We start from the raw sequence: 25040 nt of genomic DNA, 5'->3' as shown, positions 1-25040 counted from the left end.
TCCAGGGCCGGTGCTCTATCCACTGCGCCATCTAGCTGCCCCTCCCACCAAAGATATTAAAGTCATTACCACTAAATGGTTCCTAATGCCAGGAATACTTTTCCCCCCTGCATACCAAAATTTTACTTTAAAAATTTTACTTTTTTTTTAAATCTTTTAAACTGTAGTTTAAATGTTTTGGTTTTTTTGGTTTTGGGGGGTTTTTGTGAGGCAATTGGGGTTAAGTGACTTGCCTAGGGTCACACAGCTAGTAAGTGTTAAATGTCTAAGGCCAGATTTGAACTCAGGATCTCCTGACTCCAGGGCCAGTGCTCTATCCACTGCACCATCTAGCTGCCCCTGTAGTTTAAATGTTACCTCCTCTATGGAGTCTTCCCCGATTTCCTTGTTAGAACTTACTCCACATACTAAATAAGTACAAAGTGCTATTCTGGATTACAGTTATTTTAACATATACATTAATGTTTGTACTGTATCCCTCTATTAGACTATAAACTCCATAAAGGTTGGATAGAAAAGGTTGAATAAAGGTATTATCTGTCATCTATTCCCTGGCACCTAGTACAATGCTCTGCAAATAGATTGTGCTTAATATATGCTTGTTATTGAGGTAAGAGGTTGGAATTAAATTCTCAAATACAATACAGGTAAATCCTTTTGGTGTACTGTCTCTGTCTCACAAATCACCAAACTTTTATGGTCTTGGAGGAGAAATCTCCACTAGACAGCCTGCTAGGGCTGCATTCTCTTCACATTAGCTTCTCCTAACACATCTATGTTAAAATACACATCCAATTTTGGAGAATACTTAGCACACAGTAGTTTTGAGGGTGATGCTGCCACCTCTTACCCTGAGTCTCTTGATTCCAGCGCGGGTTATCTGCTGACAGTCATAGAGCTCTATCCTCTCAAGGCTGTGGCAGCTTTTCAGGTGCTCCAGGGAGGCATCCGTGATAAGTGGGCAGTTGTCCAGCTCAATCACCTCCAGCTGGTCATGGGCACAGGCTCCATTCCCCAGATGACGGATTCCATCATCTGTAATCAGCTCACAATGAGACAGACTCTAGAGCCAAATAGAAAAAGAATGGCAGAATAATTCAAAAAGAGCTCATCTTTTAGGACACTGAGACTATACTGTGAAGGGGCATGAGAACAGTCAGTCCATGAAGTAGAAAAAGGCATTCCATAAAAGGTCTTCTGTTTTCTAGAGCAAATTAAGCCAGTGGATCCTTGACTTTTTCTGAAGCTCAGGCACTTCTGGAGAATTAGTACTTAATTTTGAGTACCTGGTACAGCATCATATATAGTAGGTACCAAGTGATGACAATTTTTATACCTGAGGCCTCTTTTGGGGCATTTCTTTATATATACACATAAGAAGAATTCCTGAATATTTTTAAGTTTCCTTTTCCCTCTATTATCAATATAACAAGTATTTTCTCTTTCCTTTCATAGCCCTTTTCAACCCCTCCCTCTGCCCCACAGTCATCAATTTCTCCTTAAATTCCTGGTTCCTTCTATCTCTCAATGACTTCCACATAAAGTTCAGAATTCTACAGATTTCCTACTCTGAGAAATACAAACACACCAAAATATGAGCTTGAATACAGCACTGATGGCCAGATTGCCTTCAGTACCACAGGAAATTGTTGTGAGGAAAGCTTCTTCAGCAAGCCTTCCTTGGTTCTTTCCTACAGGTACATCTGGCCTGGAGGAGAGAAGCAATCTATGTTCAAGCCACCTCCCTTCCGACTTGCTGAAGATTTAAACATCATTCACAGGGGAGTGTAATTTGCAGAGGGAATCTAGGCTTCTCCATGCCAGTTATTTCAGTTTCTAAGCATTGGTTCAGGGTATGTTTAACTCTTCCAGTTCCTACCTTATGGTACTCTGTAAGTAGGCAATTCAAAGGAAAAACAAAACAAAACAACCCTTTTCCAAAATGCAGGTAATCAGAAGTCATCCTCATGGTACAGGTCCTGAAGAAAAGGCTAAATCATCAAAAGTCACATGGATCAAACTCACCAACACCTGAAGTCTTGGACAGTGTATAGAGAGTTGAATTAATGTGCTATCTGTTATCTGTAAGAAACATAAGAAGTCTTTCTCAGGAGTCTTTCTTTTAATTCAGCAACCATTAAGCTTTTCATAGGGGCATGTTCCGTTATAGGGGTGTGGGGTCACAGATGAACAATACAAAGACAAAATAAAAGGGCCCTTACCTTCAAAGAGCTTATATTCTATTGGGGAAAAATACGTACATAAAAGATTAAACAGAAAATTTTAGCAGTGGGTATGGGGAGTGAGGCATGAGTCCAACCAATATGAAGAGCAGTTTAACAAATGAGGGGTCCCAGAGGGCATGTGTGGCCCAGGGAACTAGGAAGGCCAGAGTTGACAGTGATGGGCACAAAGGAACAGACAGTGACAGGGAAGGCAATCTCTAACTCCCTTACAGGGTTGTCAGTGAAGGACATTATGTCATCACACCCTTTACAGAAGCAATGATAATATTAAAATATTAACTTTTTTGTGTGTGTGAGGCAATTGGGGTTAAGTGACTTGCCCAGGGTCACACAGCTAGTAAGTGTCAAATGTCTGAGGCCAGATTTGAACTCAGATCTTCCTGAATCCAGGGCCAGTGCTCTATCCACTGTGCCACCTAGCTGCCCCTAGAAATATTAACTTTTGATCAAGAGGTGAAAAGTCAGGAGAGGGAGGAAAAACAACAAATCCCTGGCTCTGTCTGGTGCAGTTGAAGTTTTTTTCAAAGTAGGACAATGAACCTTACTGACATTTCATTTCTCACTACCCTAATGAGTGAATGTGGCTCTATGATCAAAAAAAAGTAACTGCAACATTCAAGCACCTTTAGCTATATGGCCTATTACAGAAAGGGTGCATGCAGAAACCCAGGACTTAATATTCTATGGTTCAAATATGACCTCAGACACTTGACACTTACTAGCTGTGTGACCCTGGGGAAGTCACTTAACCCTCATTTCCCTGCCCCCCCAAAAACCAAAAAAACCCACCACTTATAATAAGGATTTGTTTCCTCAGGAGCACTTTCAAACAAGTTTAGACATTTTAGGGGGCAGCTAGGTAGCACAGTGGATAAAGCATCGGATAAAGCACCTGGATTCAGGAGGACCTGAGTTCAAATCCGGCCTCAGACACTTGACACTTACTAGCTGTGTGACCCTGGGCAAGTCACTTAACCCTCATTGCCCCACAAAAAAAAAAAGTTTAGACATTTTTAAAAAGGGTTTTTTTTTGGGGGGGGGTGGGAGGACCTTCCTTATGCTCACGACAGTAGTTTTGCAAAACTAATGTTGCAGATCCCATCACCTTACCTGAACACATTCTTCTAGGTCCATTTTTTCTAGTTGATGGCAATTCTGGAAAGTGTAAACAGAATATCAGAACATGAAGAGAATTTTAAAAACCTTACAGAACCCAAGGGAATCTCAGATGTCATTCTAGTGTCATCCTTAAAATTCAATTCTTTTAATTCTGTATTTTGGAGGACACTGATGTAACCAGGATTCCTCAAATGTCTCAGTACTGAATGATTTACCAATTCTAGGTCAGTCAGTTAACAAGTGTTTAAGTGCTTACTATGTACCAAGCAAGGTAGATACATAGAAAGTGCTGGAGATAGGAAGAACGACAAAAACAAAGTCCCTGAGTTCAAGGAACTCACATTCTAACAGGGAAGGCAACATGTGAACAACTATATAAATAGAAGATTTATAGAGTGGATGGAAGGAAATTCTCAGAGGGAAAGCACTGGCAGTGGGCAGTTGTGAGTGACTGGGCAAGGCCTTCTGCAAAGTACAACTGGATTTGAGACTTGAAGGAAACCAGGAGGTAGAAAATTCTAGGTATAGAAGGCAACCAGTGAATGAAAAGGCACATAGTTGGGAGATGGGGTGTTGTGTGTGAGGAACAATGTCAGTGGATTATAAAAAGTATGTAGAGAGGATTGAAGTGTAGGAAGAGGCCAGGTTACAAAGGGATTTAAAAGTCAGAGAATTTTATTTGATTCTGGAGGCAAAAAGGGAGCCACTAAAGTGACATGATCAGACACGCACTTTAGGAACATTACTTTGGTAGCTGAGTAGAGGATGGACTGGAGAGGAGAGACTCGAGACAAGGAAACCAACTAAGAAGGCAACTATAATTATCCAGATGAGAAGTGATGAGGGCTTGTACAAGGGTAGCAGTTGGGGCAAATGAGAGATGTTCTGAAGACAGAAAGAACTGACAAAACTTGGCAAGCCTGGATATCTAAAGTGAGTGTGAGTCAAGGCTAACACTGAGGTGGTGCATCTGGGTGACTAGAAGGATGGTGGTATACCTGACAGTAACAGGTAAGTTCAGAAGAGGGAAAAGTTTTAAGGGAAAGATGATGAGTTCAGTTTTGAACAGGTTGAGTTTGAGATGTGTACATGACATCCAGTTTTTAGATGTCTAATAGGCAGATAGTGATGCAAGGAGCTCAAGAGAGTTAGGGTTACTCACACAGACCTGAAACTGAAGGGAGATGATGAGATCACAAAGCTGGAAAGCATAGAGGGAGAAAAGGAGCAGCTAAGTGGCGCAATGTATAGAACACCAGCCCTGGAGTCAAGAGGCCTTGAGTTCAAATCTTGCCTAGACACTTAGTAGCTGTGGAAAGTCACTGAACTCCTATTGCCTCCCCAAAAACCCAAACTGATGATTTAAAGAAAAAAATTTTAAGTGGGCTAGAAAACTGTTATGTTAGTTATTATACATTTGCATAGTCAAATCAAATTTTAAGGATGGGAGAAACATGAGCACCAGGGAAAGTTAGTAGACAGGGAGATATGAAAGATAAGTGAGATAGTAGAAATGATAAAAAGGGCAACCTGGTAGAAAGTACAGGATGGATGGGATAAAACTGTTGAACATTGAATATTTTGCTAATAAGGAAATTCAAGCATGAAAAATTTTGTAAAAATTATTTCCTTAGAGGTGGACATAAACACCTTATTTTTAGTGCTTTTGGATTAAGTTTTCTAAAAAGTCTTCCTCTTTTATAGTCTAAACTTTCTTTTAGCACTCAACTTATATTACAAACACTGAGACAATCAAATTAGGCTTCCATTTCTCTTGCTTCGAGAATCTGTGATTTCATTGGTGTGGGTACCTCCTCCACCTATGAAGATTGCAACCCCTCTCTATTTTAGTACAGTGATCTCCGAAGTGGGGCTGTGGCACAAAGGGGTAACCAATCAGAGGGTTCAAAGATGGGTCCAATCCCACTCTCTCCCCAAGAGCCAATCATGGGGTTTGTCTCCAATAATTATTCCCCTCAACCATAAACAGCAAGAAATGCACTCTTAGTCTATTCCTCTCACAGGTGGCCTCAGGTAGCAGCATAACCTTCTAGCTTCTACACTTCTCAGAATAATTATAATCTAATTATGAACAGCACCCCACACTGACAGCAGAAAAGACTAAAAACACCACACTACCCCAATCTCCCTCACTAGTATAGCTACACCCAGCTCCCTTATCATTTCATGGCTATGGTTGTACCCCAAGGAGGGTTCTGTGATCTGGGGCAATGGTTTCCCCACCCCTACTTTTGTCTTCAGTGGGACAGAATGAGCTGCACAGATTAAGAGGACATGGATAGGGGTGGCTAGGTGGCGCAGTGGATAAAGCACCGGCCCTGGATTCAGGAGTTCCTGAGTTCAAATCCGGCCTCAGACACTTGACACTTACTAGCTGTGTGACCCTGGGCAAGTCACTTAACCCCATTGCCCTGTAAAAAAAAAAAAAAAAAAAAAACAAAAACAAGAGGACATGGATGGGTTACAACGGACACTATATCCTTAAACCTCTCTTCATCATCCCTACAATGTGTGTCCTCCATTAAAACTCTCATAACTTCACATTTAGATTGATCAAATTTTTTAATAAAACATCTTCCATGTAAAGAGTTTCAGTGGGTTTTGAACCCATTTTTTAAAAACACAAGAACACCATGTTTCAATAGCTTAGAATTATTAATTTTGATAAGAGCAAAAAGGCTTTTTATACCACCAACAAATATGATCTTCAAGACTTTTTATCCTTATATAGTAACACACACAAATGATTTAGAAATAATAAATGTTCGTATATTAGGATTACATGCTCAAAACAGTTTTTTTTTAAACTGCTTCAGTAAACAGGTCCTCACAAGTTTCTATTCTTGAAAAGAACTCATTCCTTGATGACAAATCTACTGGTTATCCGTCTTTCTGAACACAGACCAAACCCCAGGCAACAGGCAGGGCCTGTGAGGGCTGGCACTCCTTCACTGGCAAAGCTCAAGAATCCTGTTTCACTTCCACACCATAATGAACTACTTTTCATGGAAAATACTGAAAGATCCTGGTAAATAGTTAAACTTCTGAAATTATGGGGAGATTTGCTGAGTCAGATCACAGGAAAGCTCTTCATGGTCGAACACTGCATTTCTGAAGTTGTGAAGTAGTGAGACAAGTGAATTGAAAGAGGAAGTTGTGTAGCTGTTCCTTGGCTTTGACAGAAATGGGAAGGATTCTTCCCCTCCCTCTGAAATTAATATGCAAAAAAATCTTAAGAGACCAGTGGCAATACTCACCCTAGCCAAAGTAGTGAAGCCCACATCTGTTAGCTGAGAACACCTTGCCACTTCTAATATTCTGTCCAAAAAGTAAAAAAACAAAACAAAATGGAGAAAAGAGGGAAAATTAAGGAATCTGGCTACTGAAAGCTGTGATTTATAAAATTACCTAATCCATGTGGAAGGAAAACAACCTCCTATACCTTAAGGGTGATTTAACATAGAATAATACTCATCACCAAGCATTTCTCCATGTAGATTATTCCAGTAAGAAATAACCTACTTCATGGTGACACAATGAAATAACAGAGAATAATACTTGTACTGGTAGTTAGTAACCCTAACCATGAGATAATAGATTGAGACATACATTGAATGTCTTCTTAATGGCACAACACTCACCCTCAGAGAACAGCTTGTCCCTGGAAGCGTCAGGATTTTACCCTATGTTTGTTCTCTGGCACCAAAGTCAATGCTCTTCCTACTATACCAGACTGCTTCTTTACTAAGACACATCCACTAAAAGCTACTTGTTTGAATTACAGAGTCACCTTTCATTCCGAACCCCCAATTGTGATAGATCTTGAAGCCTAATGTTCTGCCCAAAGCAGGCTCCCATAGATGCAGATTTCCTCAAACACAGATCCTCAACAGGGAGAAGAGAGCAGCCCAATACTAAACAGCTAATTGACCTTACATTCTGCACCCCAACTGTATTCCCTTCTTGGATGAAATTTAGTAGTTAGTCATTCCCGAGCCTCACAATCCTAAAGAAGTTAAAAAGCAGCTCTCCCTGCTTAAGGCAAGGATTAGGAATCCCAATGCTGTAGACAGGCCTTCTTGAGATGGATACCACTGTAGCCTAAGTTTCATTATTTGTTTAAATAGGTTAAGAAACTTAAAGATCAAGTACAAGAAAGCTATTGCCAATGAAGATAAATCAGAAATGAAAACAGGGTCTCTGATATTATAACATCAACATATGAGAGGAAAACAAGATATGATTTAAACAAAAATTTTCCACGACTTTTATTATGCCAAAGAATGGTCAGGTAATATGAAATTTTTTTAAAAAATAAAATGTCACAGACCACCACCTAAAGTTTAACATTTTTTTAAATTAATTAATTAAAATTAATTAAGAAAAAGACAACGTATAATTCTTCAACGTCTCACCTGAATGCTCTAGTTTCAGAAAAGCCTATCAATCAATAAGCATTTATTAAGTCATTAATGCCACTATATGGCAACCACTAGTCTCACTGAGAACAGAGATACAAATAATGAAACAATTTCCAGGCTTATATTTTTATTAATTCTAAGCAAGAAATATGGGGATTTGGGTCACTGCAAGCCAACTCTTGGATTACTTCTTTTTTTGAAGAAAAATTCATAAAGATTCCATTTTTACAAAGCCTTATTAGTTAGTGGCACTGCTGTATACTAAACTGAGCTGTTTTTCCTCCCCTATATCAAATAAGACTTGTCATAAAACACATATAGGGCTGACCAATGAACTGTTGCAAATCTAATATTTTTCTAGAAAGAAAATTGCTTTGGTGTGCTTAACAAAGCAGTTTTTCATATAAGAGGAAAGTAAGGTTAACAATAAGCAACTTGAGAAATTGCATAAAAAATAGAACTCTCAGCATAGTAGTGTCTGACATGAAGCTGGGCATCTGGCCTTATTTGTATGACTATTACATAGACTTAAGTACATTGGGGGAAGGAAGGAAACAAAAACCAGAACACAGTAGATTGATCTCACTGCAAGGCTTTATTAAGCCAGCCGAGAATTAACTTGGTGCCTTGATTTCCTTTTTGAGGAAAGGAACAAGATGACTTTTATTAGTGAAGACAGAAGAAAATATGAAGATAATGCCCCTCTTCTAACTGGTTACAAGTCAGATACGGTCAAAAATGGGTGACTAGTTATGGAAAAGGAAACCTGCATCAAGCTTTTATCTTAGAACTTTGGGATACCAAAATAAAGAAATATGGGTGAATATGGTTTCTTTTGTTTGGCAGAAGACGGGATACTCACCTAAGCCGAGGGCAGTTCTGACCCAGGGCATTCAGGATTGCATCTGTGATATTGGAGCAGCCAGAGGCACAGAGAGACTGCAATTTGTGGCAGCCTCTGCATATTGTAATGAGCCCATCATCTGTAATTTGCTAAGATAAAAGGCAAAATCCTAGATATTAATCAATGGGAAAAAAAAGCCATTAACCCACATACATAGGGCCTAAAAGAATTCATATCAAGTACAATGGAAAAAAGGAAATGGGCCTAAAATAACATGTTGTCTATAGTTTCATTTACTTTGGGTTTCATGGGAAACTGTGGAATAACTTAGAGGGAAATTGTTGCTAGACACCATTTAATTTTAACGTAGAGTCAGGGAATAGGATGGGTGGAAATCATGATTTAGGAGGCCTGGAGAATGGTGTTCTCATTCCAACAATAATAAACAGTGTGACTCCAAGTAAGCTATTTAACCATTTTGCCTCATTTTCCCTCTTTTGTAAAAAAAAAAATCTCTGCTCTACCTACCTCACATAAAGTATTTGTTATGAGGGAAAATGTTAAAAAGTAGCACACCAAATACAAAGCTTTATTAGATTCGGTTAGAAAAGGGGGGAAATGTGTGGGTGGGACCAGTGCACATTTAGCAGGCCAAATGGAATTTCTTTCTGCTATGAGATTTGCAAAGTAATGGCTAACTTCTGAGAGCTGATGAAACCCTCCCCATTCCGAAATTAAACTGAAGGCTGGGGTAACAATGTTAAAGACGGTCAGGGTGTTTAGTCTGGTTTAACTTTGTTCCCCCTCTTCTTGTGGGACCCAGGAAAGCTCAACTGATGGATGATAGTACACTAGCAAGAAGAAACTGAAGTAAAAACAAGAGGTATTAATGTAACTCAAAAGAGAAAACTAATTGCAAGGATGTACAATTTTCTTCGTCTTTCAAAAATTGCTAAGGATGCGAAGACTACATAGGAGAATAGATGTAGCCATTTTTCATTTGCTGTCAAAATTTACTCATATTCTGTCTTTTCAAATTACTTAAGAAAAGCATGAATTAGCAATATAGTTTCTTCCATGTTAAAATAAAGAGGTTGGGTAACATCCTGAAAATTCAACATGAGTATAATAAATTTTGATGAGATATTTCTACATATTTTCAGGGATGGATTCTGTATTAGGATTTGGAGGGGGAATAGAACATATGGCTGCCTTACGAAATGTAAGATGAACAATGGTCTAACTGTTCATTAATCTCTACCAATTATATTCAACTCAAAGAATAATTATTTAGCACCTCACTCCAGGCTACCTGCCACTTAACTGTCTGCTAACAAGGCAGAATTTTATATGTCTATCAATGACAATCAATTTCCTGATTAAAAAAAACAAAAAACAAACAAACAAACTTCAGGAAGAAAATTCCTTCATATTATTTAAGAGATGCCAAGAAAGACTCTTATAAATAAATAAATTCAAGGGCAGACAAGCAGACAGATTAAAATTTCTAACCCCATCATTTAGGGAGGGGTATGAAAAATGGCAAAATCCCTAACTTCAACTAGAGCTATGTTGGCACCTTTCCAGGGGCATTCATTTTTAGTACTCCTGGCTGAAGGAATGGAATGTTGGCATTGGCTATGGTAGCATTCTTCAAGGAAAAGGAAGCAGGGAGGGGAGAAAAAAGAGAAGATTTACAAAAGCAAAAAGAGACACTTCTAATACAGCAGGTGCAGCATTTATCACTAGAACACTCATGTGATAATGGCAAAAAGGAAAATATATTTGGCAGCAAAGGAACCTTTTAAGCAGTATATGGCTATCCCGAACACACTTCTAAGTCTCTATGTAAAAACTTAATTTTAATTTGCTAGTTACTTGCTAGTGCTGCTAAGCAAAATTATCACCAATAACCACCACTTTGGGAGTTGTTCATCTCCACAGTAATAATCCCAAAGATCGGAAGCTTGAGTTGTATGTATTCCATTAACTTTCTGGGTACCTGACAGATTTTTCCAGCAAGTTTTCTGAGTAATTTGAAGGGGTTTTTAGTCAAGTACAATTGTACATGTGGTTTAAAACAAGCTGAATTAAAATAAGCGACATGATGAATAGCATTTCAATGAATTCACAAATACAAAATAGGAACATAGAAGCTCACAAATTTACAGAATTTTGAAGATAAAATCTTATAACAACTCTGTGAGGTAGTAAAAATATTATCTATCCCTTTATGTATTATGATAAAGGTCAGGCTAAGAAAAGTAAAGTGATTTGGCAAGCCTCACAACTAGTAAGATGCTGGGCTAGGCCTTGCACTCTTAGACCAGTGCTATTTACATTAGACAACATTAACTTTCAAAGACTCCAAGGGGACTGACTTAGAAGAAACACTTCTGAAAACTCTCCCCTCTAACTCAAGCAAACAAAATCACCAAGAAGCATACTTACTAAGCAGGTCTGCAGGTTTAAAGTCACCAGTTCGGGACAGTGTGTACCAATGTACTTGAGAGCTTCATCCTCAAGCTAGAAAGACAATAAAAAGAAAAGGCCAGTTATCGACATTTCAAAGGATACAGATTAAAAACCTGACACATTCCTCAGTAAAATCCCCCAAAGTGCCAATCATATCTCTAAACAACAAAAAACACACCAAGAATGTAAAAAGAATGGCTTTTTATCATATTCCCAGGTCGACTTAAATCACATTGTTTTATATCATCATTATTTATATAACTGTTGACCAATCCATATCCACAGTACCACCATCCACAAAAGGAAAGGAAGAAATGAGCATCACTTTGCCTATAAATGAGGATTCTAATAAATTAGATGTACTTCTGAGCTTCTCTGGGCTCTGCAGATGGTTTGGTGAAGCCAATCAGTTTTCCCTATCTCCACATCCTTCAGAAAGTTCTCCAAAATCAAACTTTTGGAAGCAAAAGCTGAAAAAGGAACCCATAATGGGATTTTTTTGTTTTTTGAAAGATCACTCACTTGCTTACAGCGCTAAGAACAGATGGCATATGATTGATTACAAAATGTATTCCAATCAATATTTTTCAGGACTTCATAAATAACCAGAAGCTCAAGCTGTTGTTTTGAGGTAATCAAAGCCTTGACATACTGCTTAGAACATCAGAGCCCCACCCATCCTGGCAAAAGAATGGTAGGAGCTACCCTCTAGATATAATTTTACTACTGACTGAGGTCTGAGACAAATTCTGATCTAAAACTTACAACCATAACTGAGTCATTATGCCAAATCCATTCTTCTTAAGCTTTTCTACCACAATAAAGAGATGAATTTCACCTCTTTTAAACAAGGTTCCTGTCTTTTGCCATGTATGACCAAGGGGTAATAAAGGGGAAAAAGAGGTACCAAAACAATAGGTAATATACAAGAATTAAAGAATCTGGTACATTTGAAAATGATTTCTTAGCAGTTAGTTAGAAACGCCAAGACTCCTTATAAAAAAGCAATTCTACTAATAGATATGTTTATCGTTTGCCAGATGTTAAACTTCCTTATTTTTTTTCCAAGGTAAAACAAGTTAGGTCTTAATGAACATGTCTTTGATAAGTAGCAGGAAAAAAAATATTCTTGTACTATATTATTACCTGTGTGCAGCCTTTAAGAAATAAGGCTTTGAGCCCTCCACAGCCTCTCACTAGAGCCTGGATACCATCCTTGGTCACCTGGTCACACCATGAAATGTTCAGTTGTTCCAGCAGTGGACATCCCTCACTTAAAAAGGGGGGGAAAACCCAAAACCAGAAAAAAATCATCACAACTACTCCAAGATTTAGGGTCCTAAAGTCCATTTTACGGGATTTTCAGTCAACAGAAGAAATGGTTCATTTCCTTTTACTCACAAAAACATACATTTACTTAACCAGACAGTAGAATATAGAAGATTCCATGCCAAATGAAGAAATAAGTCTTTCAAAGTTAGTGAGGTATACCTGAAGGTATGTTAATACTGGGCGATTGACGTGCAAACCTAATTAATGTAATTATTTTCTATAGTCATTTTTCAAGTGTAGGACTATCAATGAGGACCAATTTCATTACCCTTCATTGATGTAGGAATTTGAAATTTGTTACCTTAAACATCTTATAAATCTGTAACCCATAATTACATTTAATCTTCTAGGTACCTTCCCAAGTCTAAATCTGGCCTTAGACATCTACTAGCTGTGTGACCTTGAACATGTCACTTAGCCCTGTTTGCCTGAGTTTCCTCATTTGTAAAATGATCTAGGGGCAGCTAGGTGGCCCTAGATTCAGGAGGACTTGAGTTCAAATCCGGCCTCAGACCCTTGATACTTACTAGCTGTGTGACCCTGGGCAAGTCACTTAACCCCAATTGCCTCACCAAAAAAACAACAACCAAAAACAACAAAATATATGTGTGTGTGTGTGTGTACACACACACACACACACACACACAATAAATCTAGGGCTTCATTGCACATTTCTTCCCCCTCAGAACATTTTCTGTACTTTTTGTCTCAGAATTTGTAGTCCATTACTTGAGACGTTTAACCATAAACCAAAAATTTCAGCTGATGATAAACCCAAAGACACCAGCTTCTGGGATAGGAACTCAGTATATGACAAAAAGTGCTGGGAAAACTGGAAGAGAGTATGGCAGAAACTAGGCATAGAACAACATCTTATACCTTATACTAAAATAAGGTCAAAATGGGTACATGATTTAGACATAAAAGGTGATACCATAGGTAAATTAGGAGAGGAAGGAATAGTTTACCTCTCAGATCTTTGGAAAGGAGAACCGTTTATGAACAAACAAGATAGAGAATATTATGAAATGCAAAATAGATGGTTTTGATTATATTAAATTAAAAAGGTTTTGTACAAACAAGAAGCAATGCATCCAAAATTAGAAGGGAGACAGAAAACTGGGAAGCAATTTTTATAGCTAGTACTTCTGATAAAGGCCACATTTCTAAAATATATTGAGAACTAAATCAAATTTATAAGAATCCAAGTCATTCCCCAATTGAGAAATGGTCAAAGGATATGAACAGACAGTTTTCTGGTAAAGAAATCAAAGCTATCTATTTCCATATGAAAAAATGCTCTAAATCACTATTGATTAGAGAGATGCAAATTAAAACAATTCTGAGGTACCACCTGACACCTATCAGATTGGCTAATATGACAAAAAAGGAAAATAATAAATGTTGGAGAAGATATGGAAAAATTGGAGCACTAATGCATTGTTGGTGGAGCTGTGAACTGACCCAACCATTCTGGAGAGCAGTTTGGAACTACGCCCGAAGGGCGATAAAGCTGTGAATACCCTTTGACCCAGTAATACCACTGCTAGGTCTTTTTCCCAAAGAGATCATAAAAAGGGGGAAAGGACCCACATGTACAAAAATATTTATAGCTGCTCTTTTTGTGGTGGCAAGGAATTGGAAATGGAGGGGTTGCCCATCAACTGGGGAATGGCTCAACAAGTTGTGGTATATGAATGTAATGGAATACTATTGTGCTGTAAGAAACGATGAGCAGGCAGATTTCAGAGAAACCTGGAAGGATTTGCATGAACTGATGATGAGTGAGATGAGCAGAGCCAGGAGAACATTGTACACAGTATCAACAACATTGTGTGTTGATCAATTGTGATAGACTTGATTCTTCTCAGCAATACAATGATCCAAGATAGTTCCAAAGGACTCATGATGGAAAATGCCCTCCAAATGCAGAAAAAAACAACAACTGTTGAATCTGGATACAGATCGAACCATACTATTTCTATTGTTTTTGTTGTTTTCTTTTTTGAGGTTTTTCCTTTTTGTTCTGATTCTTCTCTCATATCATGTCTAATGCAGAAATATGTTTATTATGATTGTACATGTATAACCTATATCAGATTACTTGCTGTCTTGGGGAAGGAGGGAGAAAAATTTGAAACTAGAAATATTATAAAAACAAATGTTGAAAACGATCTCCAAATTTAACTGGAAAATAATAAAATATTTATATGGAAAAAACAAAAATATTACTTCTCCCCCCCAAAAAATTTCAGCTATTATTTGGATTATGGAAGATATCTGGCATCTCCTTGGCTCAATGTTGGAAACTTCTACTCTAAATGAATGTTTACAAAAATCTGTAACAGAATCTAGTCAAGCTCCACTATACCATTTACTAAGAGAATCATGAGGCAAACGTGGGTCTCAATAAATTTTTGCAAATTGATCAACAAGTATTTAAGTGCCTATCACACATCAAGCACTGAACCAGGCACTGAGGATACATATACAAAAGTGAAATGTTATCTGCCTTCAAGGAGTTTATATGCTACTAGGGAGTTACCACATGTTCACAAGTTAAGTAAAAATAGGATGTATGCAAAATAAACACAAAGTGAATGAGGGGAAGGTCATTAACAAATGGGGTAATCAGGAAGGGTCTCTTAAAAGAGGTACTTGAGCTGAGACTTGAAGGGCCCTAGGAACTATATGTGGGTGAATGTGAGGAGGGAGAGCAGTGCAATGGACAGGAGATGAGACAAAATGTTACACATGAAAACCAAAAAATAGGATAATTTGGGCTGAAACACAGAGAAATGAAAGGGAGTAATATGTAATCAGCCTGGAAGGATGAATTGAAGACAAATTTTAAAGGCCTTTTAAATGCCAAACAGAGGTATTATATTTTATTCTAGATGCAGAGAGAAGCTGCTTCATGTGCAGAGAAGTGAAATGGTCAGATCTAAATATCCATTTACTTGGCAGCTGCAAAGCAGATACATTAGAGAGGGAAGAGACTACATGTGAGGAAATCAGTTAGGGACCTACTAAAATAGCTCAGGTGAGAGATAATGAACAAGGGTGGGTAGATTTGAAAAATGTGGAACATATTAGATTTGAGAACTGATTGGGGGGGGGGGCACCTAAGTGGCACATTGGATAGAGTACCAGCCCTAGATTCAGAAGACCTGAGTACATCCATTTAGATTCAGCCCTAGATTCAGAAGACCTGAGTTCAAATCTGGCCTCAGACACTTGACACTTACTAGCTGTGTGACCCTGGGGAAAGTCACTTAACCCTCACTGCCCCGCCCTCCCCCCCAAATCAAGAGAACTGATTAGATATTGATAACCTAGTTCCCATTAAGTATTAATGTTGCCCATATGAGCTATCACTAAAAGCTTGTTAAAATGGTAAAGCACCCAAGAAAATTAACATTAGCCCTCCTCTCTATAACATCTTAGTACACAATGTTCCAACTGTCATTGCTTCATCTTCCTTCCATTAGTCTGGGGAAAAAAATCAGAAAATGATATTTGTGAGTTATATTTAGCTCTCATCAAAGGTCCTAGTCACGTTCTGTCTTACTTGGGGTACCACTCAGACTTCAGACTGACAGGATGAGAGACCTAATTTGAACTAGTGTACATATGGTTAACACTGTAATATATCCAATCCCTACCTCAGTGCTTTTAGAGACATGTTGGTTATCGATGTACAGGAAGCCAGGTCAAGGTGCCTGAGTTTGGAACAGAACTTGCTAAGGCTAGTACATGTGCTGAAAGAAGATTAAAAAATTATCTTTTTAGATACCAATGAAACAAGACAGACACAGACACACAACCACATTATAGAACAATCCACCCTTATTTAATTATGTACACATAGGTAGTATAAACTTCAATTTCCATGTCCCAAATAGTCATAGCATTGGGAATTATATAAATTTTTTAAAGATAAGAAATTAGGCTGGTGACATTCACCCATAAGAATTGTAAAGATAAAAATATGCACGAGGGGCAGCTAGGTGGCGCAGTGGATAAAGCACCAGCCCTGGATTCAGGAGTCCCTGAGTTCAAATCCGGCCTCAGACACTTGGCACTTACTAGCTGTGTGACCCTGGGCAAGTCACTTAACCCCCATTGCCCTGCAAAAAAAAAAGATATGCACGAGGAGGAATATGATGTTTGATTCATATGTGAGAATGTTAGAAGATGTCAATGTAGTCTGATTATATTTGTTCTAAAAGGTTTGTTTGGTCCTTAAAGAATTAGGAATGTAGGGGCAGCTAGGTGGCACAATAGATAGAGCACTGGCCCTGGATTCAGGAGGACATGAGTTCAAATCTGGCCTCAGACACTTGACACTTACTAGCTGTGTGACCCTGGGCAAGTCACTTAACCCCAATTGCCTCACCCAAAAAAAAAAAAGGAATGTATATAGCTAGAGTAGGGCCAAAAATGAAGAAAGATTCATCCCTTCTTTCTTATTAAATTTCTGCTCAACACAATCATTTAATAGACAGAGAGATGGTATTGAAGTAAACTCCTAAGGGCAGGGATAAATGTCAATCATTATGGGAATGAGTCATTTGCATGGAGAACAAAGAACAGACATGGGATGAGGTCACACTGGGTCCATTTCAGGGTACAACATTATTATCAGGTAAATTTCTATTATGCTATTCCTTTGAAAAAACTAAAGGGGAAAGATAAGTGCTTCTTGCACCAAAAGGTTTCAAGGAGATTCATCTAATAACTATAAGATAAAGTCTTTTGGATACCAAGCAGTATTAAGTCAAGCCATGAATTTCAAGAATGGCACAGAACGGAGGCAGCTAGGTGGTTCAGTGGATAGAGCACCAGCCCTGGATTCAGGAGGACCTGAGTTCAAATTCGGCCATAGACACTTGACACTTACTGTGCGACTCTGGGAAAGTCACTTAATCAAGGGGAAAAAAAAAAAAAAAGAATGGCACAAGAATAAACTGCAGGCCATGACTGGAATGTCTTCTCTTTTCTTTCATTCAACTAATTTCTAAAATCTTTTTCCTCCATTAATATTCCCTAACTGGAAAAAAGGGGGCAGTAAATTACTCTGGATTCTCATGCTACTCCAATGACCTCATTCAACATCAAAACAGCCAATACATTAACACTATATGTAACATTAAGGAGAGATTGCAAAAAGTGTGAGATGATAGCACATTAAGTTGGGAAAACAGGCAATTTTCCAATCTGGCTGAAAGAGTACAAATTGGGGATTAATTACTTCTATGAAATGGAGCTATGAAAAGGCAGTTTGAAGCCAGACTACAGAAAACCTCAAATGATAGTATTTTAACGTGGAGACAACAGTAGTGAGTCACTGAATGTTTCTGAGCAGGGGAGTGACACAGTCAGTCCTGTACAGAAAGGGAAAGAGAATGAAGATAGGAAAACCTAGGCTTTCAAATGGTGGCCAATAGTGCAACATTTGAAAAGCAAGTATTTCCTTTATTTTATATTCTCACAATCTTCAATTGGCTATGATTTTTTAATATTTCACTTTAATCCTCAAGACATGATTTGGGCTAAGTTCCAAAACAATTTCATTTCTATTTATATCTGAACTTCAATTTCTTTTGAAAAATTTGAACCTCTGTCTCAAATGAAATACTGAATCACCATAAATACAACAGGTATTCACAGGGATGGGGTCAAAGTGGGCCCACTGTGGGGTAGAGTTATATACTACTTATCCATCATATTTCTATTATGCCAGTCCTTTGAGGAATACAAATTTTCCAACTCCACAAGTCTAAGGATTCATGTACACCACAATAAAAATACTGTTCCTTTAGATTAAATATGGTGTTGGAACCTGAAGCTCAAACAGCCCCGTTAAACACTGCCAAGTGAAGTGGATACTGATTCTCACCAGAATCAAAGAGGAAAGTGTTGTCCTTTGTGGGGCAGGATCAGGAGTCATTGTCCTGCAAAATGATTTACTAACTTTTTGATGCACCAGTAAAAAGTAGAAAGGAAGGGATCAGGAACTTTACTGATTCTAAATTATATGGTACTTACGCATCTGTGGTCTTTGTACATCCATTTAGATTCAGTACTTCAATGTTTCTACAGTTTTGTGCAAAGGTCCTTTAGGAAAATAGAACAGAAAAGATTTCAGATTAAATAGCAGACTTCTAGACACTGCAAAGAAGATAAAGTGTCTTCTAGTAATGGTTTACACATTTACTAAAACTTTTTCATTAAACACTTCTCAAACTCTGATCTTTTTGGTATCCTTATGTCCTTGATTTTTAAAAATAGTTCAGAATGCTCTGGGCCACTAGAAGAGTCAGCCCCAATGGATGGTTTCTGGTCTCCTTGGCTCCAGTTCTTATTTTCTTCCACAGATTATAGAGTTTCCTCACTGGACAATTTTCATAGTTAAAAAATTCTATCTGAATTAGAACACTAAAAACTGAGAAATTAAATCATCATTTTCTGTATAATGAATCTTCTTTGCTTAGTCAAGATGGGCATCTGACAACTAAAATAAGCTATGACATTACCTTAACGCATTGTCTCCTACTCCAAGACACCCACGCAGACTTAACTTTCGTAAGAAACCACCACATCTTTTAGAAATATTCTCTACTACTCGACCCTATGAAAACAAAGAAAAGCAAATAAACACTCCTTTTGAAGGCATCTAGCTGTGGTTTGTACATGTCTTAAAGAAATATGAAAGCCTTCAATTAATTTTATTTTTCCTTCCACTTATTTAAAAAGATCTAGCCAATTTGTGAACCAAATCTCAAACATACGAAGCTTTCCCTAATTAAATGCCTATTCATTCCTAAACTCTGTATTCTACTTGTATTTACAGTCAATAAAACTTTCTGTATTTGAGGAAATACTGCTTTCTACTGTTCAAAAGTCATCTCTTAAGTCTCACTTTCATGCAACTCCATTCTAAGTTCCTTAAGATCCAGTACTATCTTGAAATGTTTAATAGAAATCAAACTGCTTGCCTTCTGAAGGAAGGGGGTGGGAGGGAGATAATTTGGAACATTAAATTTTTTTAAAAAATAATAAACATCTTTATTTAAAGTTTAGAGTTCCAAATTTTATTCCTCCTTCCCTTCCCCACTCCATGCGGTGGTAAGATATAGGTTATACATGTGCAATTATGTAAAACACTACCATATTAGTAATTTTATATAAGAAAACTTGAATAAAAGAAAAGAATGAAAGAAAGTGAAAAATAGCTTGCTTCAGGTTGTGTTCAATCAATATCAGTTCTTTCTTTGGAGGTGGATAGTATGCTTCATCATTAGTCCTTTGGATCACTGTATTGATGAGAATAGTTAAATCATTCACAGTTCGTCATCAAACAATATTGCTGTCACTGTGGACAATGTTCCCTTGGTTCTACTCACTTCACTATACATCAGTTCATACAGTCTTTGCAAAGGCCTTTCTGAAATCATCCTGCTTGTCATTTCTTACAACACAATAATATTCCATCACCATCATATACCACAGCTTGTTTAGTCATTCCCCAATTGATGGGCATTCCTTTGAGTTCCAATTCTAGAGCAAGAGCTGTCATAATTTTGTAAAAATAGAACTTTATCTCTTTTTGGGGATGTCTTTGGGATATAAACCTAGCAGTGGTATTGCTAGATCAAAGGGTATGCACAGTTTTATAGCCCTTTTGGGCAGAGTGAAACACAAAATTTTTTAAAATGAATGTTAATTTTTTTTTTACACAAAACTGAGAACTATTTAATGAAATGAATAAAAGTATATTGGGTGGGGGGGTGATTCAATACTATCTACAACTGGTTTTGTATTCCCTTCCCATTGGCAGTGCTTATTCTAGTGCTCTCTTAAGGTATATATAGAAGTTAGATAATTATAAAAGAGGGGGAAAAGGCCATTTTAAGATCTGTGAGGAAAGTGGTAGAACCAATTTAAATTCAAAGCAATCCCTATTCCACTATAGTGTGAAGATGACAAAATCATGGCTGCAAAGTTTCCTCAAGGCTCATTTTCACTTATTCATTTGATAAGCACATATCATTACACAAATCTGGTATGCTACTTAAGGGAAATTATTTCTACTGGACCACTAAGAAATGGAAAAATGAGATGTGGGTGGGAATATTTGGAAGCAAGATAATTTTTTAAAAATCTTAAGCAGAAAAGCTCCTAGCCTAGATTCATGGTTTTGTCCTGAGGTATTTTTAACAGTGAGTGAAGCTTTTCTAGAAAGCTGAGAATGGTAATTATGAGCTTTCTTTTAGCTTTCAATTTTCTTCTTAAGACAGGCCACACCAATGGAAGAAACTGCAAACTCAGCAAGAGTTTCTCGTCACCAAAACTATACCTGCACACAGATCCTCAAAATTTGAAATGTTTAGTGTTAGGAACAACATATACAAAACCCATTCCCTAGACAAGACACTGATCTGCTTGTACATCAACAAAAATAAAAATGATTCTTTAAAATGAGAAAGGATATATTAATGGCTAAAGGAATATGAAAGCCTTCAATTAATTTTATTTTTCCTTCCACTCATTTTTTAAAATCTAGCCAATTTGTGAACCAAATGTCAAACATACTTGAGAAAGCACATATATAATGTTAAAAGTTAAAATGAGCTTTTGGGACTCAAGGTTTCCCTGAAGTTCAACCGCACTCAAATTAATGACTTTCTCTTCCCCCCTTCCCCCCTCGCTCTAGGGAAAAGGAGGGTTATGCTAATGGTATTAATCTGGTTTATACAGTAATTACACTTTAACAAGAAAAATGGAATCACATATCACATATAATTATACCTCAATATCCCTCTGGAAATCAAACAGGTCAATCCGCTGCCAGTTGCTGCCATCTAGAGCTAAAACATTCCAAGCCTAGATTGGGGGGGGGGGGGTAAGAGAAGAAGAGTCCACACAGAGTTACTTTAAAAAAAAAAAAAGCCAATGTAACCTGACTCAGTCTTTACGAAAGTGAACTTAAAATTAAAACAAAACAATAGAAACTCCTACAAAACCCCAAGGATAATTCATACTGCACAATGACTAAGATAAAATACTCTCCAAAAACCATGATCAGCCCACAAAAGAGCTGCCTTACTTTTAACCAACAAAGAAACCTAGTTCTTCCTACAATTAGATTCTAATACACAAGGGGTGAATAAGTATAAAACTTCTCTGATAGCTGTCAAAAATGCTCAATGAGGACACTCAGAGCAAAGGTCAGGGCAAAAAAGGCCTTGGGGTAAGGACTGAAGTCAGAAGCTATTTTCTAACTGAAATATTTGGTCTTCTGAACCCAGGGAGCACTGGATATAGAAGGGATTCACCAGCCAGATAAGTCTGAATAGGGAAAAATATAAACAGTAGCTGGGCACAAATAAGATAACGATCACAGGATTCAGGGATGAAAGGCTTTAGTGACTATTTAGTCCAACAACTTCACTTTACAGATAAGGACACTGAGGCCCAGAATGGGAAAGGAACTTGCCCACGGTCATATAGTTAATAAGTGGTAAAGAAAGGAATAAAATCAGGGTTTCCTGAATTTACATCCAATGGAAACCATTTTCTACAGATACGGATGGTACTCAAAACTTATTAATTGGCTTTTCATATTATTAGACTTTGAAGTGTAGAATGCACCACTGGCCTGAAAAAAGGACACTATTCATTTTGGGGCTTTATGTAATCTTGTAAGATTATAGGATTGCTTATGTCCTTCAAACAACAAGTAACAAACAAATAACCAACATTACTATGAGAGGTGGTGTTCTTGAAATGGGACCTGGTTTTGTGACTGCTGGATGACAACATAGTTGAAAAATGTCATATTTTTTGTAAAATTAATTAACCCAGTATTGCAGGCCTATGGAGATAACAGGAAGGGTTCGTTCAATAACTTGACCATACCAAGGAACCTGCATACAAGGGACCTGTGATATTACTGGGATAGGGAAATCTTAGATAATAACCATGATGATAATTATAGCACACCTATATATGCTATATATCACTGTGCTAAGTACCTTACAAATATTTTCTCATTTGATCCTCATAAAAATTGTGGGAAGTTGGTTCTATTATTAATCTCATTTTATAGATGAGGAAAGTGAGACACAGACTGGTTAAGTAACTTAAAGTCACATAATAATAAGTTACAAATATATACAAATAAAAATTCATACAAATAAGTTTATATAAATTCACACCCACACACCATCAATCTATAAACCATTCTGCTTTACCCTTAAAAATGTCCCATGGGGGCAGCTAGGTGGTACAGTGGATAAAGCATCAGCCCTGGATTGAGGAGGACCTGAGTTCAAATGCAGTCTCAGACACTTGACACTTATCAGCTATGTGACCCTGGGCAAGTCACTTAACCCTCATTGCTCCACAAAACAAACAAACAAACAAACATGCTTTTCTGGGGAAAACTGTAATTTGTTTCAATGGGATTCTGTTTCTTCTATGTTATGAAAAGAACTGGGAGCTCCTAATATCATAACATACATATAAGTGATTTATTTTTTCATTTTTTGGTGAGGCAATTGGGTTTAAGTGACTTGCCCAGGGTCACACAGCTAGTGTCAAGTGTCTGAGGTCACATTTGAACTCAGGTCCTCCTGAATCCAGAGCCAGTGTTCTATCCGCTGCGCCACCTAGCTGTATCTCAGATAAGGGATTTTTGACTAAGAAAATGAAACACTGAACCCTTCCATAAAAGTAAATCATTAACACCTTTAAAATTTTCCATCTATGATGCCTTTACCATAGAATATTTTTATTCAGTTCAATCATACAGGTAGCCAAAAATAATAAGAAATTAAAAGGTTACAAAGCAGCTCGGTGGTACAGTGGGTGGTGCTGGGCCTGGAGTAAGGAAGATAAATCCAACCTCAGACATTTATTACTTACATGACTCTGGGCAAGTGACTTTAACCTGTCTGCCTCAGTTTCCTCAATTATAAAATGGCTAATAGCATCTGCTTTTCAAGGCTGTTGTTGAGGATCAAATGAGATAACAGTTGTAATGTCCCTACCACAGTGCCTGGCACATATGTGCTTGTTCCCTTCCCTTCCTCTACTTCCCTTTATAAAGAACACACAACAGAATTCTATAATAAGAGTGGTCATTAAAGCAACTTAGTTTCACCAGGTGTCAGTGTCCTCTGTAATATGACTACATACATGATTATGAGAATACCAGTATTATAAAGCAGGTATCATTAAAAATGTCAGCTATTCTTACCCTGGAGACTTGAGCACAGCGACACAATGTAACAACATCCAGAAAAGAGAATATTCTAAAAAGAAAAGAAGAAAAATTTTATTACAGAATAAAATAAATTTCTCTTAATTTTAGATACACATAATACAAACCAACAAAACAGAACACTTTAAACAAAAAGACTAGAAAAAGTACCTAAAACCATAGCAGGTTTGTTTTTTATTTTTTTATTTTTGTGGGAGTAATGAAAGGTTATTTGACTTGCCCAGGGTCATAGAATGAATGTGTCAGAGACAGGACTTGACTCTAGCTATGTCTGTCTGCCTTCAAGGCCAGCTCTCTGTGTACTTTTTGTTGTTGTTGAGGCAAATGGGGCAATGTGACTTGCCCAGGGTCACACAGCTAAGTTTCTGAGGCCAAATTTGAACTCAGGTCCTCCTGACTCCAGGGTTGGTGCTTTATCCACTATACTACCTAGTTGCCTCCAGCACTCTACCCTAAAACAGTGAAAACAATTTATTTTTCACCTTACAATCCTGTTGACAATGTAAACACAGCAATTATTTATCAATATAGTAACAGCTCAATCAAGATAAATGATTCTAGAACCTAGCTTCTTACACTGAAGGTCACAGGACACATATGGGGTCATGCAACTGAATATAGGAGGTCGCAAAAAATCTGGCAACAGTAAAAGGTTATGTATAACTAATTTTATATACCAATATATTGGGGGTCACGTAAAAATTTTTCGAGTGAAAAAGGGTCATGAGTGGAAAAAGTTCAAGAAGCACTGTTCTGGAGCAGCAAAGTTTTGTAAAAAGCAAAACAAAGGTGTTGCCCTATTTCTATATAATAGTGGCAGAAGTAGAAGAATCCATCTCCATTAAAAATGGAGAGATGGCTGTTTTTGGAAAAGAAAATTAACTTTGCTAGAGATGGCATGCAAAACCTTTTAAATTTTAAATTTTCCTCTATCACAAGGTCCTTCATCTTTGTGTCTACCACTCTATTTCCTAACTAACCAGAAAAGAAGGATATGGTGGAGAAAAGAGAAAAAGAATTGGTGAATGACACAGAGATATCAAATTCTGGGTAACACAAATATTAGTAAGAAAGGGTAGAAGACAGTGCCATTATTTAGATGAATTAGATGAATGACAAGACCTTTTGCCTACAGCAAGATGTAAAAGGTATCACTGGCACTCTAATTGCTTAATAAGGAGCAACAATCAGTGAACAAGCTAACATGTTCATTCTTCAAAGTGACAGTTGAATCTATAGTCATATGAAAAAAACACTCTAAATCACTAGGGACTAGAAAAATGCAAATTAAA

The 25040-nt window shown here is 37.5% G+C and overlaps 1 protein-coding gene across 3 annotated transcripts in view; it reads right to left on the bottom strand.

Annotated features, from left to right (window-relative positions):
- Positions 1-25040, bottom strand: part of FBXL20 (F-box and leucine rich repeat protein 20) — a 127541-nt gene that overhangs the window by 8434 nt on the left and 94067 nt on the right. For all 3 annotated transcript variants that reach the window (XM_044001031.1, XM_044001034.1, XM_044001032.1), the window contains exons 3-14: positions 23725-23779; positions 21273-21347; positions 18998-19092; positions 18510-18578; positions 16124-16219; positions 12273-12399; positions 11103-11177; positions 8670-8800; positions 6644-6704; positions 3357-3401; positions 2026-2082; positions 851-1063 (exon numbers count right to left, since the gene is read on the bottom strand). In XM_044001031.1, coding sequence (XP_043856966.1) covers positions 851-1063; positions 2026-2082; positions 3357-3401; positions 6644-6704; positions 8670-8800; positions 11103-11177; positions 12273-12399; positions 16124-16219; positions 18510-18578; positions 18998-19092; positions 21273-21347; positions 23725-23779 — 1099 coding nt within the window. The remainder of the gene's footprint in view (positions 1-850; positions 1064-2025; positions 2083-3356; positions 3402-6643; positions 6705-8669; positions 8801-11102; positions 11178-12272; positions 12400-16123; positions 16220-18509; positions 18579-18997; positions 19093-21272; positions 21348-23724; positions 23780-25040) is intronic.

The sequence above is a fragment of the Dromiciops gliroides genome, chromosome 4, assembly GCF_019393635.1.
Source record: "Dromiciops gliroides isolate mDroGli1 chromosome 4, mDroGli1.pri, whole genome shotgun sequence".
NCBI lineage: Eukaryota > Metazoa > Chordata > Mammalia > Microbiotheria > Microbiotheriidae > Dromiciops > Dromiciops gliroides.
The sequence above is the reverse complement of the archived record's forward strand: the minus strand, read 5'-3'. Positions and strand labels throughout refer to the sequence as shown.